Consider the following 19,835-nt stretch of genomic DNA (forward strand, 5'->3'; position numbering starts at 1 on the left):
GACGGCGGGGGGAGGGGAGGGGGGGAGGGATATGTTACCAGTGCGGGAACAGGGGTTGGAGAGGGGGGGAGTGGTGGGGGGGGGGGGGGGTCCTAGGGGTTCCGATAGCTCTTAGAGTTTCATAGTTCTCACCATGTCTGTATAGTGTATGTATTAGTTACTGTGATACCAAATTGTCTTACCCATGTATGTATGATGCTATGCGCCAGTGATGTATGAATGCTATTTATTTTTGTTTTTATCACACAGCAAGCTGCTTTCCTCGTGTATTTTTTATGTTCATTCATGTATTGTACACTTCGCAATAAATTATCTATCTATCTATCTATCTAAGACCTAAAACAATCTGAGAAACTTAACTCATCGTCTCCCAGGTACGAATATATCCGTACCTACTCATATGGCTCTATCTGACCAGGTACGGATATATCCGTACCCACTCATATGGCTCTATCTGACCAGGTACGGATATATCCGTACACAGTCACTTCAGTCGCTTCCTCTAACGTCGATCTAACGCCTGCATTCCAACGTGTTGATACACAGTTACTACAAGTTACTACAATTCTGAGTGACTTGCTGCAGGACAGCTGGTCTCGGCAAACGAGAACTTGGTCAACATAGGTGGGGTAGAAAGCGTTAAACAAATGAGGCAAAGAGAAAGTTGACTCTCAAAAGGGATGGAGTCTCAAAATGCTGGTAAATGTACAGTCGTTATGTACGCATTTTCAGTTTTGTGTTTTTCTTTATCCACTGGCGCCTTATATAAATTATGCAAAGTGTTGTATTTTATCTCTGTGCATAATGCACACAAAATACCGACGTAGCATGCACCACAGAGTCTGCAACCATTCAGAACAAAGAAATGTGTGTAATATTATTTATATGACTATAAAAAATAAAAATAAAAAGTATGTCCCACTTCTATGCAAATAGGGTGGGTAAAGAAGCTTCGCCTTCCGTGTCTGTATTGTTTGCTATCACAATATAAGCTGAATTCTATCATTTAATTTTTTTTTTAATCTCTTCTCCTTCATCTTCCCTTTTGAAATCTTAAAGAATGGTTAACACATACAATTACCGAGCGTTCAGGCTCCATGTGAAGAACCATGTATAATATAAAATAAAATAAATATATAAAGAAATAAAGGCGAACCTGCATACATATTAACTCTTGTAAGCAGTCACAGGTTGTGCCAAAACTGGCTTGAACGCTTAACATGTGGTCTGAAAAGTGTAAGGTTTTCATTCTTCATCACAAAAAAATCATCTCACGAAAATGCCAAATGACACCCAAACAAAATGTAACGGTTACATCCCAGTCTGTCGCAGTCCAGTCTGTACGGATCTTTTGTGGTTTGCAGAATGATTTGCGCGTACATCTATGCACAGTGTACGTGGACATTCCAAATGTTTAAAACATTGGATTGGTTTAAGTCATGTACATTGTGCCAATAGAAGAGATTGTCAAAACACCATTAAGCACTTATAAAATGATATGAATAGTAAAAGTATAACAAATCAGATCGCAAACATGGCCTAGTGGTAAGACGTCCGTGATCGGGAGGTCGTGGGTTCGAACCCCGGCCGGGTCATACCTAGGACTTTAAAATTGGCAATCTAGTGGCTGCTCCGCCTGGCGTCTGGCATAATGGGGTTAGTGCTAGGACTGGTTGGTCCGGTGTCAGAATAATGTGACTGGGTGAGACATGAAGCCTGTGCTGCGACTTCTGTCTTGTGTGTGGCGCACGTTATATGTCAAAGCAGCACCGCCCTGATATGGCCCTTCGTGGTCGGCTGGGCGTAAAGCAAACAAACAAACAAGACAGTAGGTTAAGGCGAAATTACTACATTTAGTCAAGCTGTGGAACTCACAGAATGAAACTGGACGCACTGCATTTTTTTCACAATGACCGTCGTCCGCCGCTTGTGCATAACGGAGTGAAACTGACGAGCGGTAGTGGTTTCGCTGTGCTGCATAGCACGCTTTTCTGTACCTCTCTTCGTTTTAACTTTCTGAGCGTGTTTTTAATCCAAACATATCATATCTATATGTTCTTGGAATCAGGAATCGACAAGAAATAAGATGAAATTGTTTTTAAATCGATTTGGGAAATTTAATTTTGATAATAATTTTTATATTCTTAATTTTTAGAGCTTGTTTTTAATCCAAATATAACATATTTATATGTTTTTGAAATCAGGAAATGATGTAGAATAAGATGAACGTAAATTTGGATCGTTTTATATAAAAAAAAATTATTACAATTTTCAGATTTTTTATGACCAAAGTCATTAATTAATTTTTAAGCCACCAAGCTGAAATGCAATACCGAAGTCCGGCCTTCGTCGAAGATTGCTTTACAAAAATTTCAATCAATTTGATAGAAAAATGAGGGTGTGACGGTGCCGCCTCAACATTTACAAAAAGCCGGATATGACGTCATCAAAAGTATTAATCGAAAAAAAGAAAAAAAAACTCCGGGGATATCATTTACAGGAACTCTCATGTCAAATTTCATAAAGATCGGTCCAGTAGTTTGGTCTGAATCGCTCTACACACACACACGCACAGACACACACACACACACACATACACCACGACCCTCGTCTCGATTCCCCCTCTATGTTAAAACATTTAGTCAAAACTTGACTAAATGTAAAAAGCAAACATGTTACTGTTAGTACAAAATTGCCAAAACGTAATTCAAAACGACAGCGTAACCAACTTTTTTAACCCTGTTTAGTACACGAAAGACCCTCGATCTTTGGAGAAAAAAACCAGTCCATGTTTGTTCACAAGCGGTACTACAGTAAAACCTGAGTCTAGCGGACCCTTGTTGTAACGGCCACCTGCTACATACGGACAGTTTATCATGGCACGAACACGATTTCAACAATAACTAACCTTTAACGGGCGGACACCTGCCACTTACGGACGCGGACACGATTTTTCGGACCGTAGGAAGTGTAAACACTGTCACAAACGGACACAACGTACATAAAAACGCAACTTCGAAAACTCGACTGTTATGCAGTCAGTGCTCGGCAGCCGTAGCCGTAGCACAAATGGTTGTTGATTGGTTGTCCTGTCCCTTTTCTGACCAATCAGTGGCTTGTTTAGATGGAGACCCACTTTCGCTTCGCTCACTTTCGCTTCGCTCACTTTCGCTTTTTCGCATTGTGGATACAGTCACAACCAAAAGCAACAGTAGACTACTGTGTTTGAAAATGGAATCTCCAGCAGGAAAAAGAAAAGCGTTGACTTTAGAGCAGCGTGTCGCTGCCTTGAAAAAAACTAGATAGCGGCCAATCATGCCGAGATGTGGCGAAGGAGATGGGATGTGGTAAAACACAGATCGCGAGGATCAAATCGGAAAAAGAAGACGTGATGAAGGAGTGGGAGTCAGGTGCGCGAATCGACCAAAAAACTGTGAAACGTCGGAAAACGCAATATGAAGACCTGAACAACGTGGTATGGGAGTGGTATGGCAACCATTTATCATTTACCACTCCCCCCTTCCCCCCTCCTACTAATCTCTCTCTCGATCTCTCTCTCTTTGTAAGCAATCGTTCGAAGGAAACAATAGTTAACACAGCTAAATTTCTGTTCCATGCATTTATGCTGAGACTAGAAAAACTGAATGAAACAAGAGCTGACCCAATTTGGTCGAGACACACTGCGGAATTTCCCGTTGAATGACTGATGAAGAGTCAGCTATTTTTAGCTTTGTGACGTCCGACTTGCGTAAGTTTGAATGCACAGTGTGTGTAGGGAACGGGGTAGGTGGGGGTGGGGGAATGTTGGTGTTGTTGTTGTTTGCTACATGTATCATTTGTTTACTCACATTTTCAGTGAGTCTCATGTTCAATCCAATAAATACATACTACAGGACTGACAAAAAGTGTCTTGTTCATTTTACGTGCTCTTTGTAAAATATTGCCCCGGCCCCTCCACCTGTGAAGAAGGGACACCTGTCTAATAGGGACACTATTACCATTCCCCAAGGGTGTCCGTTAGAGACAGGTTTTACTGTAGTTCTGTACCAAGAACAGGTCTTGTACGCAGGATGTCGCTCGAAAGCGGCTATAATCCCAAACGGCCATTTTTCACCTCAAAATGACACCCGACTTGATCATCGGCCGTTAGGATAGAAAATATCTTCGGAGCGCAACCTGCAATTTTCTCTGACACGACGTAATTGATGCACAGCCATTTATAAGTGAGTTAAGGAAGAAGAAAGAGTGAAGTAAAGATGGTGTAAGCTTGTAAACGTTGGTAAGCATATCCGTAACAATCAAGACTGGTTGAAGGGGAACTGTGTTATACGAGAGTGTTTTATCAGAGAAAGCGTTTTGTCTGCGGTGAGGATCGGAGTCTCTGCTCGTCTTTGTGACAAAACTCATAGCGTTCGTTTAACTGAACTTGCGAGCGCTTTAGAGAGAGAGAGAGAGAGAGAGAGAGAGAGAGAGAGAGAGAGAGAGAGAGAGAGAGAGAGAAGGAGAGAGAAGGAGAGAGAGAGAGAGACAGAGAGAGAGTGAGAGAGAGAGAAGGAAAGAGAGAGTGAGAGAGAGAGAGAGAAGGAGAGAGAGAGGGAGAGAGAGAGAGAGAGAGAGAGAGAGAGAGAGAGAGAGAGAGAGGCACACAGACATGATACGGAGAGAAATCTTTTTAAAGAGGTATGAAATGGAGGTGATGGGGGGGGGGGGGGGAGGGGCAGAGATATCGAAAGGGACACAGACATGGAGCACAGAGAACCCAAGTCCACACCAATGTCCATCCACCCAGTTCAATCATTGATCGCACTCCGCGTGACCGAGCACCGAACCAAGCTCGCTCCCCCCTCCCTCTCCCTCTCTTGCGCTCTCTCTCCCTCTTACCCCTCACCCCCCCTCTCTCTCTCTCTCTCTCTCTCTCTGCCTCTTTCTCCCCTCTCTCTCTCTCCATTCATCTTTCCCTCCTTCCATCCCTCCCTCTCTCTCTCCCTCTCATTCTTTCTTTCTCTCTTTCTCGCTCTCTCTCCATCTCTCTCTCTCTCTCTCTCCCTCTCCTTCCTTCTCCCCCTTCCTTCTCCCCCCTCTCTCCCCCTTTATCCCTCCCCCTCTCTCTCTCCCCTCCTCTCTCCCCCTCTATCTCCCCCCTCTCTCTCGCTCGCTCCCAACACCTGTGCAGTGAAGGCACGCGCATGGCTCGCGCACCCCGTGTGAGTGACAGGTGTCAGCGCGGCCAGGGAGGGACAGTGGGAGGGGTCTGTCCCCCTTGTCACGAGCCACCACACTCGGCGCGCCACCCCCGACACGGACACAGCACGGGTACGCTCGCTCTATCCACCCTTACCCGGATTTGTCTCGTGCTACTATAGCTTGACCATCACTGCTTGGCAAGTCAGACTCGCGTTTTCTGAACTCTTCGCTATAACGGTGGTTGCTCAGAATTTTTTCGCACAACGGTGCTGACATTTCTATTTCTTCACCTGCGAATCAATATCGGCCACGATAGCTTATCGGGATTCAGTGATTTGAGGAGGACGGTGGTGTTATCGCAGGTGAGAGGGTCTGGGAGGAACACGGCGAGAGACTGGGGGGGTTAGGCACCGCCCTCTGCGCGCGTTGAGCACGGGCTTTGTCAGGCGAGGCACGCGCCCTTACCCCGTTACCCGGGCCCCGATGACAGAACCTTGGCTCATCCGTTTCTTTCAAAACCTACCACCGACTCCGGCAGCGCGCGCACACATGTAAATTTGAGCGCGTGTGGGAAAGATTTGAGTTCATACGACAACTCGCCTCGGCCAGTGACAGACAGACTGACCGCTACGCTCTGTCCATGCGTTGACCACTGTTACTTTACTCTGACTTGTGACCATGATCGCTGCAGCGCTTCTGTCCGCTCCGCCCGCCTCCTCTTCATCCCTGTCCAAGTCATCATCGGCGACGATGACGATGACGACTGCGATGCTGAAGACGACAGAGCAGCAGGTACGGACTCTGATCCCTGTGACGACGTCGGATGGGAGCAAGCTGTACGTTTCCGGACCGTGCATCGTGCTCAAAACTCAAACCCCGACTGTCGCTCAGCAGATGCAGGCTCTCAGACCTCTGCTCAAATCCGACAACAACAACAAGAACGTCAGCAACACGACTGTCGACACGAAGAACATCATCAACAACAATGACGACAACAATAACAACAATAACAGTGAGGCTTTCTTAACCGATGACAATAACTCTGCGACGTCCCCAGGCTCTAACACAGAGAACGAACCCGAAGCCTTGCGGGTCAAACGAAGGATAGACTTCACGGCCCTAGGACTGCCAAGACCTCAGCCACAAGCCATGGCGCGTCGCAACGAGCGGGAGCGGAACAGGGTGAAGCAGGTCAACCAGGGGTTCGAGACGCTCCGGCAGCACGTGCCCCAGGGCCGCAAGAACAAGAAGCTGAGCAAGGTCGATACGCTGAAGGAAGCCGCCAAGTACATCAAGTACCTGCACCAGCTGCTCGTCGAGGCTGACCAAGATTCAGACTCCTCGCTCACTTCCGCCATCTCGGACACCATCACCATCGTCTCTCGCCCAACCACCAGCACCACCACCACTACAACGACTTCTGCTTCTGTCGCTACTTCCCCAGCTCCACCATCCCCGTCACAAGATTCTCCGACGACCTCTGAAACGTCGTCAGCGTCAACCAACACCACGGCCATCACTGCTGCAGATCTGTTACAGCTTGCAACTCCGATGGAGTGTTCTGGTACAACTGCGGACTTCGCTGCTGACCATACACCTAACGTCGTGTCTGACTCCCTGGACTTTGCTGATGACCATACAACCAATGTCGTGTCTGACTCCCTGGACTTTGCTGATGACCATACAACCAATGTCGTGTCTCATTCTCTTGACTTTGCTGATGAACATTCAACCAACGTCGTGTCTCATTCGCTGGATTTTGCGCCGAACAACGGTAGCCCTGTGTTTGGTATGGACAACGGCTGTGTGACCTTTAATTCTCAGGTAGATTATGGACACACAGCGGCTCAGTTAGCGAACGTGCAAGACTTTATGAACGTTTCCCCTATGGGTTCAACCTCTACGGACATGGGAGAGAAGTCTCCGACACATTTGTTAGAACTGGCGCCAGCACAGCTTCACTACGGCAACCAGCAGCAATCGCCGCACCCCTCCCCGGCCATCCCAGCTCCCATGGAGGTGGACCACGTTCAGATCGCCATCGACAACTCGGCGCACTTTCTGCGAGCACCTTTCAACACTCACCAGCAACACCCGCAGGCAATGCACTTCCTGGACTTGAACCATTCCACCAGCTCCAGCCCCGACTGCTCTCCTGTGGAACCGCCACGCCACCTCGCATTGCAGCAGCTAGCAGGGTTCCAATCCCTCAAGACCGACATGAGCTGCGGAGGGTCGGAGGGGTCGTGCCCCGTGTCCCCCAGCGAGTCAAGCGGAACCTCCGAGGCGTCGCAAGAGGAGGGTCTGGGGATGTGTGGAGGAGAGAACTGGCAGGATCTGTCTGCTGACATCGCTGAGTGGCTGTGCTCTAAGATCGACATTGAGGACCCCGAGGTCTTTGTCTGAGACTGCGAAGAGGAGCAAGTCTATGCTACCATCCACGTCTGGTGAGTGAAGCCGTTTTGTGTTTGGTTGTTTTGGTATGGTGTTTGTTTGTTTGTTTGTTCGTTTGTATGTGTATGCGTAGTCGGTATGTACTGCAATCGCAAAAATACGACTTCAAACCATCTCGTTTGTTGCTAGTTGTGTAATGTGTCCGCCACTTTTGCAAAATACGTTTGTTCTGTATTCATTTGCATGCTCAAAGTTAATGATTCTTACATTCGTGCGTTTGTCAACGTGTCACTATCTTTCTGCGTGGCTTTGTGTTAAGTTTGTGCACATTTTAATCGCAACACATATATGGTTGTTTTGCTTTTGTACTTTGTTTACACAAAGTTGTTTTTCATCTATGAATGCATGCGCTATATTCAGCGCCGGCTTAGGCAAAGCACGACACCCAGATTACGCTAGCATTGCGTGTGACCCCATGTTCCCGTCGTAAGCTCGTTCCGGCTTGTGCCACACTCACGCGCACGCTCAGGATCCAGTTACCTCATTGGCTGAAGTCTCACGGCACGTGCCAGGCCCTGGTTTTGATTGGTCTATGCAAATTAAGCAACGTAAATGGGACAGGGACGCGCGCGCGTTTCTTGTTTACCCCCAAGCCGCTAGCTACCCTGTGCCGGTTTGAAACAAAAGGATTCTCATTGGTTTTGTGTTGTCAAGTCTTTGTTGTTTGGCGTTGGCGCGGCCGAGTGATAGTATGGCGGGCGAAAGCTTGATCAATGTCTTGCATAAGTAATTAATGCGTGAGGTCGCGTGTCGGGGTTTGTTGTTTGTGTCTGCCTTTGACAGAGTTGGGAGAGGTGTGGTTGTTTTACAAGTATTGCTTTGTGCTGTTTTCTGCTTGACTTTGTTTTTTCTTTTTCGCCGGTGTTCCAAGGCGTTGCTGTTGTCATTTTTTGGGGGGAGAGGGGGGTGGGGGGGGGGGGTAGGTATGGTTATCCTGTATCCTTTTTTAAGGGGGGGGGGGGGGGGGAGGGGGTCTGTGTGTGTTACAGTATTAGCGAGGAACCACTGAAACATTGGATTGACTCATCTAAAGTATATAGCGGGGTATGGTGAGTGAGGTGAGTTTGTGGGAAGATGGTGAAAATGGAAGCATTTCGCATCATGTCTGCTCAGGGGACCTTAGCTGCTTGCTTTGAAGTTAGTGTAGGCTAACTTCGTCCCTTTTTCATTTTTCTATAAAATCGATTCTTAGACACCATTCAACTTTTTCAGATCTGAATACAGGGAGTCTGAAAAAGGGGTACATTTACAGATGGTTTAAACAGAAAATCGAAAAAATCAAGGTCTTAAATAGCGATAAGTCATAAGTCTCGAATTGGGGGGGGGGGGGGTGGTGTCTTAAACGGGGGTTTTCACTGTATTCGTACAGCAGTCGTCATGCCCGTTCTTGTCAATATTGGTGTCTAACGAGACGGATACCAGACTGGGAGTATAAATCACAAAAAGCGCACTTAATTGCCTTGTGCGCACTTCACTGACATGATACTGAACATGAACTTCTTCTAACTTGACCTTTTGCACTCTCGAACTCCCAATATGATCCCTATTGCAATGTCAGCCAGGGTTTATAAGTCAGTGTTGCGATTTCTGTTTAATGACATCAGTTCAATACAAAGACTGAACCCCGATGAACTTCCTGTTTTAATTCCCGGTCTATTGCCTGGGCTACGCTTGAGCGTTGAGCGTTGTGTCTATTCATTCTGATTACAACACTGCAAAAAGACTAAACCCGAATTAACCCCCAATTTACAAGTAAGCGTTTATTCCACTCAGCCCTCCCCCTTCCTCTTGTGAATGAAACGCACGCTTACGCGGAAGGTCAGGCATTTATGACACGGACACAGCATTCAATCTTGAAATCAAGGGGTAAAGACAAGCCTAAGTCCCGATGTTTTAAAGGCCCATTTTAGAAATCAACATCTTCATGTTTTTGGGAACTCAGACCCACTAAGAAAAGGGGGCACAGAGAGACCTCGGGCGTTTAAGCCCTTCACAGAATTGTGTATCGTTTTTTGGACAAAGTTAATATCAGGTTTTCGTCTTCTGTCTCTGCTCTTTCAATACTCGGGTCTTAAGTGCTGTCGTACGCCAAGCAAAAACCCGGAGTCCTTGAAATCAACCCAGCCAACCAAAACGCAAGACACTATACGCTCGAGACAGCACTCGACGGAAAGGTCAAAAAAGTGCATCTTACTCTACTCCAATTGTACCTATTCTTACCCCCATTCCCCTCAATCCCCACCCCCATCTACACCCCCCCCCCCTGTCTCTCTCTCTCCCTCTCTCTTTCTCCCCCCCCCCCTCTCTCTCTCTCTCTCTCTCTCTCTCTCTCTCTCTCTCTCTTTCTCTCCACTCTCTCTCTTTCTCTCTCACCGCCGCCCACACAATTTCGTCCCTTCGCCTTACAAAGCAAAGCGAAATCGTATGTTTTCCTTCAGTTGAAATGCGAAGATTTGCCAATTATTATACCCACAGGAACGGAGTGCTTTTGAGTCAATACGGCCTCTGTAGGGCAAAGATGGCTTTTGCGTGAGTGCTGAGTATGTTGCCCCCCCCCCCCTCCTAGTTATTGACAAAAAGGGTAGGTTTGGAGAAAGGAACGGGGACCCCTGCTTGCTGAGTATGGAAATGGAGTGTATGAAACAGGCCTGATAACGTATGTGGATCACAGGGAAGGCAATCCAAACACCATTAAAAGAAAGAAATGAGAAGAAAAGGTCGACAGAAATGCCTCGTTCAAGATTTAGGAATAGTTCGAATGGACTTAATTGAGAGTTTGTGTCCTAGCAGCAAAAGAGCAGTGGAAATATTTAGCTATAACAGTTTTATTTAGTGCACTAGGAATACCATTAAGAAATTAATTAAGAAAGCCCCACTGTTGTTATTGTGTTTTGAATAAGACTGGCAAAGGACTCACTTCATGTTTTAGCGTCCCTTTCTGTTTGCGTATTTCATGGAAACTTCTGCACAGCCAAAGCCATTGGGAGTTGCAGGAAAAAGCTAATTTGTGGGCTTTAATTTGAGACTTGTCAGCCTCCTTTTTCCTGTAATACCGAGCCTATCGATGTATTGAAAATACAGTGTTCTTTGTCTCTGTGCAGAATTACCTGTTACAATTTCATTACTAACTGATCACCCATTGTCCAAACCGTTGTATTCAGGAATGAGTCTTTCTGGCAAGATTAATCCTGAACCATTCACACAATCGAGGGTTGGTTGGCCTTATAAGAAATGTACAAATGTAAGTGGAGGAAATTGCTCTCTCTCTCTCTCTCTCTCTCTCTCTCTCTCTCTCTCTCTCTCTGTCTGTCTGTCTGTCTGTCTGTCTGTCTGTCTCTCTCTCTCTCTCTCTCTCTCTCTCTCTCACTCACTCCATCACTCTCTCTCTCTCTCTCTCTCTCTCTCTCTCTTACTCTCTCCTTCTCACCCCTTCTCTCCCTCCCCCTCTTTCTCTCTCTTTCTCCGGTTCCACCCCTCCCCTCCTTGCCACACTACCCCCCCCCTTTCTTTCCGTTTGAGTTTCGACGTTTGGCTTGAGGGTTGAGGGTCTGTGCCTAGGTGCACAAGTAAAACAGCCAAGCGTGCCTGGTGGACAAAAGACTCTACGTCCTCACACATCCATTCCATGTTATCCCCTTCCCCGGCAGCGTGTTTGGACAACCGCCAATCCTACAGAAACGAACCGAAACGTTACTTTTGCCACTTCAACATCGTTTAGAGTACCCGGGCATTGTTCGTCAGCATTCGACATAGGCAAATAGATGTCTGGCGAGTGGATATTAGAGCCTGAAGAGGGTCGGGCGTTGTCCCGTATAACTCGGGGTCTTTTGTAGCCCGATATTGTAGCCATTGCATGTAATATTTGCATGTTCCCGTCTGTAACCTCTCGGGGCTATGTAATTACGAGATACCGAGTGGACTGACGCTAGCTCTGTGTGCGGTGACGACGGTGGCAAAGTGGGTGCAGATGCTTGCTGCGAAAACCTGCAACTGACTGTCATGTGTGTTTATGGAGATATGCAATAGCATTACACACTGTGACAAGCTTGGGCTTTTTTTTAATGTAGATGTTTTCTCTGACTGCTTTGTTTTCGCACAGATGTAGTCAGGGTGAACGTGTATTTGTTGACATAACAGAGAAGATAGGGTGTAGGGGGAGGGTGGAAGCTGGGGTGGGGGATGCTTAAGCGAGGATATATAACAATAACCAGACGACGAAGACGACAGTGACGATGATGTGGTGAGGACAAAACAGATGAACAGAATATGATATTGCTGAAAAATAAAGTTAAATCCCTTCCCGTCCTCTGATTCTTTTGCTATATTTTTCCCTCTTTTTTTGTAAAAATTGTATCTTGTCTGTCTTACATGTCTAATAAGGGTATACAGCGATTCTCTGACCTTGACATTACGTGAAATAACATTTCCCATCTAGATGTACATATTTATAACCACACTTAATATAAGCTTAGCTTGTTGTGTGGTCACAAATGTTTATATCGCATATACATGCCACCCTGTATTTCTTTATAACACAATCTTGTTTAATTCAAAAGAATATGATGGTGTTAGTGATCACACAGGGGATGACGCCGTAGGCTTGTGATTGTTTTCATATTTATAAATGCATGTACATTTCATCAGTATGTTAGCAGATATAAAACATTGTTTTAACAATGTAACCGAGTGCCGTAACACTACGATCACCTCGGGAGGCGAAGTGCAATCAAACAGGATTGAAAATGTTAGGGCTAATTTCTTAGCCCTATAAAAACTGTTATGCAAACCCGAAGGTGCCCATTAACATACAGACAATCGGAAACCACCAGACCCCATCACAAACAGAATTCCACAATCAACCAGTGTTGACTTAAAGGCCAACAACTCGGGTGCAGAGTCTGCTGTGAAAGGAGCGGTAGCCTCCCCTGTCACAACAATATGGGGGATAAAGGCCAATGGTCTTGTGCAAATGGGATTTAATAGCACAGATTGTATAAGATTTTGCTTGAAATGCCTTTGCTTCTTTTCTTCAGAAATAATGTCTTATCACATTCCCAGATTCATTTCTGTGAACTATCTACACTCATTAACGGTCGTGATACCGAGAAGACCTCCGCACGAGGGGCACAAATCTGTGCAATAAGTTAAACCGAGCCAACACAAATACAGAAGCGAAAGCAGAACGAAACGACCAGACACAGTCCGAGCCAATACACGCTAGATCCTGTGTCGCGAAATGATAGTTCTCGAGGCGTTCAATTTCTACACAGGTCTCTGAATTGCAGGTTAAGGACAGATTAGGATCCCCTTTAATCCCCAAACGATCGTCGACAGAGACATAAAAGGGTGTTTCTGTGCTTGGTGTGTCTGCTATTACCATATCGTCTTCTGTGCCGACTGGGTTTGATGTGTATTTCTGGTAGTGGAGTGTTAGGTTAATGTTCTTTCTGTGCTATTTTGTGTGTGTGTTGTCTGTGGTTAATATGCTTTCTCTGCCAGTGCTAGGCCTCTACTTTGCGTACTTTCTCTGCCAGTGCTAGGCCTCTACTTTGCGTACTTTCTCTGCCAGTGCTAGGCCTCTACTTTGCGTACTTTCTCTGCCAGTGCTAGGCCTCTACTTTGCGTACTTTCTCTGCCAGTGCTAGGCCTCTACTTTGCGTACTTTCTCTGTTGGTTTCTTCTCTCTGGTCAACATCATTTATTTTCGTGTATGTTTTTAATTCGTGGTTGCAACATAATTTATTTTCGTGCATGTTTTTAATTCGTGGTTCATGTCCTTTCAGTGCTGTCGTGTACTATTTTATTTCCACCCCAAAACCCTGTATATATATATACATACACACATATATATGTATATAACTCTCTCTCAATTGTTCTGCCCAGCCGCCTCAACCCCCTCTAGCTCTCCTTCCTCTTCAGAACTGTTCTTGAATGTTATCAAGGTCACATTTGCACCATTCTAGATTTAGAGTGCTTTAACACTTCCTGTTCACCGTGGTAGCTTTCTTGGCATATTGTTACTTGGAAGACAAGGTTGAAGTAAAATGTTGTTAACGGTTTTGACCATGGTTGCTTTCTTAACATATTTTGACTAGAAGACAAGGTTGAAGTGAACTTTTATTAAACCGCTCTTTGTCTTTGCTGTGTTCCAGGTCCTAGAGACAGTACGTGCAGTACCGAGATGCTGGGAAGACCCTTTGCACGTGCAGCTTTCACTGTCCCAATGACCTGATTCCAGCAACTCCAACGCCAGACCAAACGCGGTCCTCCGAAGTTACACTCGCTGGAAACCAGGTCTGCTCAAAGATGGGAGCGCTGCAAGTTATCATTCCCGCTCAAGGTGGCTGAGATTTAGCCTCGATGACATCATTCTGTGACAAACAGCGTAAGAGACAGCGTCCGGTGTGAATTTCAGCACCAGAACGACGTGACATTAGTTGGAGAACCAGGCCACGTCAAGGTTATTGAGGTGTAGCCTCTGTGATGTCATTGTGCAAACACTGACCGTGACGTCATTCTGTAAACACTGAAGAGAGGAGTGACGGAAGAGACTGCTTCCAGTGAGAACAACAACGCAAGAAGGACATGGCATAAACAGGAAAGTAATCCTGTCATCATCCATCCCCGCAGTGACCACAGGAACAAAGAGGTTGCATTCTTCGAGTTCCGGTGTTAACAAAAGTTAAATAAGGGCATGACATAAACTCAGTAGCAGCCCTGGCATCTCCAGAGTGACCATAAGAATAAAGTCGCTGTATTCTTCGAGTCCTTGTGTTAAAAACTCGATCAGGGACAAATGCAATGCTAGCTTCTTCTTGAAACAAAAACTGCCTCCCGTGAACACCAACTGGACAATGACTGGCGTAAAACGACCTGTTTCTCTGAAAGCAAAGACGGCATCCCGAGGTCTTCGGTGTTTAGGCCACGATGACAAAAACTATCGTATATAACCCCACATTTTCTTTGAACAAAGACTGCTTCCTTCGATCTCACGTGAATGAGAACACGTCACGGACAAGTATTAGTGCAGACATGTATGACAATTCCGTGTAATTATCATCTCAAACTGACACAATGGGGACAAAGTGTAAAATGAAAGTGCGTTCGATGGAACACTGTGTGGACACCATTAGTTCACTGTCAGGGTAAAGCATAAAACCATGGCCAAGACATTCCCTGACTTATCTGGTCCTTAATTGACCAATTCAGTAAGCTGAGCTTTAAAATATATGTTTTTATAATGATTTTCTTTTATGTTGTTAAACTTGAAAGAGATTCGCATTCGTCATGACAAAGACAACGCTATACTGTCGAATTGTGGCTTATAAAGGTTTATCACACCTTCTTTAGTCCCGAAAAAGCACCGAAAAGAAAACATTCGACATCTGTGTTGTCTTTGCGATGGTCAGTGAGAATGTCTTCTACTTTTCACGTCGTCTGTCTCACCAACAGTGATTTATGTTTAAGTTTGGTTTTAATGTGTCAAGATAGACGGCACATTTCCCAATATTTAGCCAAAGCACCGGACAGGATACGCTCGAACCTTATCATCTCTGCTTCCGGTTTGCATAAAACGCTTATACGGTCTCGTCTCTGTTTTCACGACCACAAAAGATGCGTTGAATGCTGTGAGAATATGGGAAAGGGACAGGTTTCAGTCAACCAGAGAGAGAGAGAGAGAGAGAGAGAGAGAGAGAGAGAGAGAGAGAGAGAGAGAGAGAGAGAGAGAGAGAGAGAGAGAGAGAGAGAGAGAGAGAGAGAGAGAGAGAGAGAAAGTGAGAGAGAGAGACACACACAGATGCAGCGAGAGAGAGAGAGAGAGAGAGAGAGAGAGAGAGAGAGAGAGAGAGAGAGAGAGAGAGAGAGAGAGAGAGAGAGAGAGAGAGAGAGAGAGAGATGGGGGTATAGGTGGTCATCCTTGTTTTCACAGGTGCATGAGAAGAGCGGGGAGGGGGGTAAGGAGGGAGGCAAACATGGGCTGAATGGAGGGGCAGGGAAGTGGACAGCCCTCGCCAATCTCTCGAGAGCGAGATGAGCCTTGGGTTGGGATGGAGACACCATTGATATGAGCAGTTGCTCAGTCTGAGTTGCTCATACTAAGTTATTGATTTGACCTTTCCGTGGTTTCATTTTCTCTGAGACGTTGTTGATATATGAAGATATTGGTTTTGTAGTATTTTCTGCATTTTATAACAAGACTTTTAGTGACAGAACAAAATTGTTCCCAATTTGATGTTCCCAAATACGTGTTTTTGCTTCAAGCTTTGCTATCCATTTTCACTAGTGAATTATGAGTGCCTAATTCTTGGTTCTGACTCTTGTCTCTCTTGCTCAAAAACACATGTCAAATTTTCAGACATGTCATCAGTGCCTTTTTGCGGATCGGGATAAGGGAATAATTGCATCTATGCTGCAGGAAAGTTCATCTTTTCTAAAAACCCTATGTGCAGACAACCCCATAACACTTTTAAATTTTCCCCCCAATACAATTTCCTTTTTGATATCCAAGATACATTTTGTAAAAGGTCTAGGTTACTACTTTCACAACTACCCATCATTCCCCCCATATCCACCCTCCTCCGCCCGTTTCACTCACCCCGGGTGGATGTGTGTCTGAGTCTCGTGGCCGGTAGATGACCCTGTCGGGGAGAAAACTACCCCTCCTCGTCACTGTCACCCCCCCCCCCCCCCCCCATTGCTCTCCCCTTTAATTCATCCTCCTCTCATCCTCTGCCCTGTGTGTACGTTGTGGTCTGTTCAGTTTTCTGTCTGTCGCATCATCACTTGGGGTGGTACACACTGTGGTGATCATTGCGCTGAAGCAATGACAATCTTTCTCTGTCTGTCTGTTTCTTCATTGCCCATATATATGTATTTGAAAATGCAATCTTGACCTTTTTTTTCTCATAATCGTGATCATTCAGCCTTATTTTTATGTACATTCTCGTAGATCAAGACAGATCCTTGAAGCCTTCCTACAGAAAATAAACATCGCTGTTATCATTTAACCACACCACAACGGTTGCTCTCTCTCTCTCTCTCTCTCTCTCTCTCTCTCTCTCTCTCTCTCTCTCTCTCTCTCTCTCTCTCTCTCTCTCTCTCTCCACAGTCGGTGTTTGTCATTCCGCCACCCTGCCTTAGAACTCCTGTACTGTCCGTTGGCCATCCCTTCCCTGCCTTCAGCTACCCGTTTAGCTGAGAGCCTGGTGTGAAGGGTGGCTACCCGATTCACACCTCTCAATGGTCTTTGGCACCCTGGGCGAGAACTCTTTTTCTCGCGTTCATTGTTCTGATGGAATCGCGCCCCCACGAGTTACTTTCCTTTTTAACGCTGTCTGCTTCTCTCCCCCCTTCAACCCAAATTACCTCCCATTTTCGTAGTTACTGTTCCTTGATGACAGCTATGTATAGCGCCCTGTCATTGGCTGAGGTGGAAAATTGAAAGATGACGAATCGGGAGAAGAATGGAGAGAAAAGATGAGGAAAATTGATCAAACCATGAACAGAATTTTGATATAATTTACGAAGGTAACCGCGTTTTAACACGAGGTTTTATTTTAGGTTTGTTTCTATTACAAATTGTTGAACGATTCAGCAGGTTTAGCGAAACTAGTCTGACGAAAAATAAAGCGCTCGTCATATAATTGCCAAAACTCTGCATAGATGCCATACACTCAAGTCCTTAATGGCTCAAAACCGTAGGACTTTTAATATTAATTTTAACTAAGATGCCATACGAAAGCTTCGTGGATCTGTGTGGAGCTAAAATCGTTGCTTTATGAAATCTCAATTTTTCCCTCTTTGATTTTTCTGTTTGTTCACATTTAATAGGAAGTACCTTTTTGCAACGCTATGTCTCGTATTCATAAAACGCCATGCATTTTGTCAGCTTTAGCGAATTGCCATAACAGTTCCTAGTCAATATCAGACAGATAACAAATCTTTAGTTTTAGTTTCGTATCCGCCCAGAAGACGGAAGAGAATTCTGTTCGCGCTTGATATTAAGTTAAATGTGTGTACATGTGTGTTTTTGTATTGTGAGAGCCTACTTAAGACAGATTTGCTATGTTGTTTTAAACACTGCGAACATCCACGATGTTGTTATGTGATTGTTGCTACTGTTTTGTCAAAACACAGATACCACAGCGAATGATCTTCAATACACGCTTTTACATCATATCACTGTTACAGATGTGTTGTTTGATCCCTCTCTGAAAGATATCGTTACAAAAATCTGGTTTAGAAGCTGACATATACAATGCTTTGTTTTTGTTGCAAGCATTGAAGTTTTCTCGCTTTTTATTAATGTTAGATCTGTAATATGTTTTGTTACGGACGTTACCACCTGTTTGTGTTCAAAGAAAAAGCCGTATAAAGGTTTTCGTTAAGCGTATGTCAAAATATACCAAACAGTGTTCAAGAGTTCTATGTTAAATCGATTGAAATTTAAATACAATATACAAAACAAAGAGCCTTATACAAGTAAAAAAAAACCCGCGGGTTAGGGGGAAGAATTTACCCGATGCTCCCCAGCATGTCGTAAGAGGCGACTAACGGATTCTGTTTCTCCTTTTACCCTTGTTAAGTGTTTCTTGTATAGAATATAGTCAATGTTTGTAAAGATTTTAGTCAAGCAGTATGTAAGAAATGTTAAGTCCTTTGTACTGGAAACTTGCATTCTCCCAGTAAGGTCATATATTGTACTACGTTGCAAGCCCCTGGAGCAATTTTTTGATTAGTGCTTTTGTGAACAAGAAACAATTAACAAGTGGCTCTATCCCACCCCCCCCCCCCCCCCCTTTCCCTGTCGCGATATAACCTTGAACGGTTGAAAACGACGTTAAACACCAAATAAAGAAAGAAAGAAAGAATACAAGTAAAATGATATGGTCATATGATACCATACAATTCTGTACATCAAACAAATCTAATAATTGAATTGTTGACTGTTATTGCGTTTATACTTCAACGAAGCGATGCATATAGTTATTGCTTTACTGTCTATTGAATCAAATGCTCAGGTTGTTGCGAACTCGTCCATTTGCTGTATGATGGTATCTGATCGGTGATTGGCCAGCTACGTATCATTTTGACATTGTGTTTTTGACACCTGCGCGCACATTGGCCAGCACTTTGCATATCATTAATGTTGTTGTTACCTAACCGCTGATTGGCCAGCTTGTAAATTCGGTGTTAATGTCTTGCGCCTTTTCCAAAAAGGGTCAAGTGAATGTACATTCCTGTTAAATATAATATTGTCTTGTTTAATCATCGTGTTTGACCAGATGTGTTCAAGGATGTATTGTTATACAAAGTTAAGAATCACAACCATGTGTGTTCACTGTTGAACAGTTGTTGGCTGTATTTTGTGAATACATTTACAACTTGGAAATAGTATGCTTTTGGTTCATTATGGTTGGATGTTCGTTTGATTTATATATATATGTGTGTGTGTGTGTGTGTGTGTGTGTGTGTGTGTGTGTGTGTGTGTGTGTGTGTGTGTGTGTGTGTGTGTGTGTGTGTGTGTGTGTGTGTGTGTTACCTGAGAAACATATTGCCGCTGACCAACTAGCCCACTACCATGTGATGCTTCAGACCCTTAGTCACTTTTTCACACACACACAGACACACACACAGACACACACACAGACACACACACACTCACTCACACACACACACGTACACACCCCCACACACACACTCAGACACACACACACTCACACACACGCACACACACACACACACACACTCACACACACGCACACATACACCCCCCACACACACACACTCACACACACACACTCACACACACGCACCCCCCCACACACACACACATGCACACACACACTCACACACACACACACTCACAGACACGCACATACACCCCACACACACACACACACACTCACAGACACGCACACACACACACACTCACAGACACGCACACACACACACACACACACATACAAACACACACACACACGCACACACACGGTCAGAGGTGAACATATCAGTTTTGGACGAACCTTCTAGAACTTCAAATATATTTTTTTGTTATTAGTTGATTTTGAGCAGACTGTTGTCTCATTGTTAATCTTTGGCAGGTGAGGCGTACAGTACTATAATGCTGTGTGCTTACACAATAATATTCTCCAAAACAAATTAAGACTGTACTATACAATCATTTTCAAATCTTT

General features: G+C 44.9%; 1 protein-coding gene across 1 annotated transcript; it reads left to right on the top strand.

The window, feature by feature from the left end:
* The first annotated feature begins 5,300 nt into the window (after positions 1–5,300).
* LOC138961848 (uncharacterized) lies at positions 5,301–15,363 on the top strand. The gene is made up of 2 exons (XM_070333520.1): positions 5,301–7,631; positions 13,791–15,363. Exon 1 carries the CDS (start codon positions 5,863–5,865, stop codon positions 7,588–7,590), a length of 1,728 nt encoding a protein of 575 aa, XP_070189621.1. The 5' UTR covers positions 5,301–5,862; the 3' UTR covers positions 7,591–7,631; positions 13,791–15,363.
* The last annotated feature ends 4,472 nt before the right edge of the window (positions 15,364–19,835 follow it).

The sequence above is a fragment of the Littorina saxatilis genome, linkage group LG3, assembly GCF_037325665.1.
Source record: "Littorina saxatilis isolate snail1 linkage group LG3, US_GU_Lsax_2.0, whole genome shotgun sequence".
NCBI classification, from domain to species: domain Eukaryota; kingdom Metazoa; phylum Mollusca; class Gastropoda; order Littorinimorpha; family Littorinidae; genus Littorina; species Littorina saxatilis.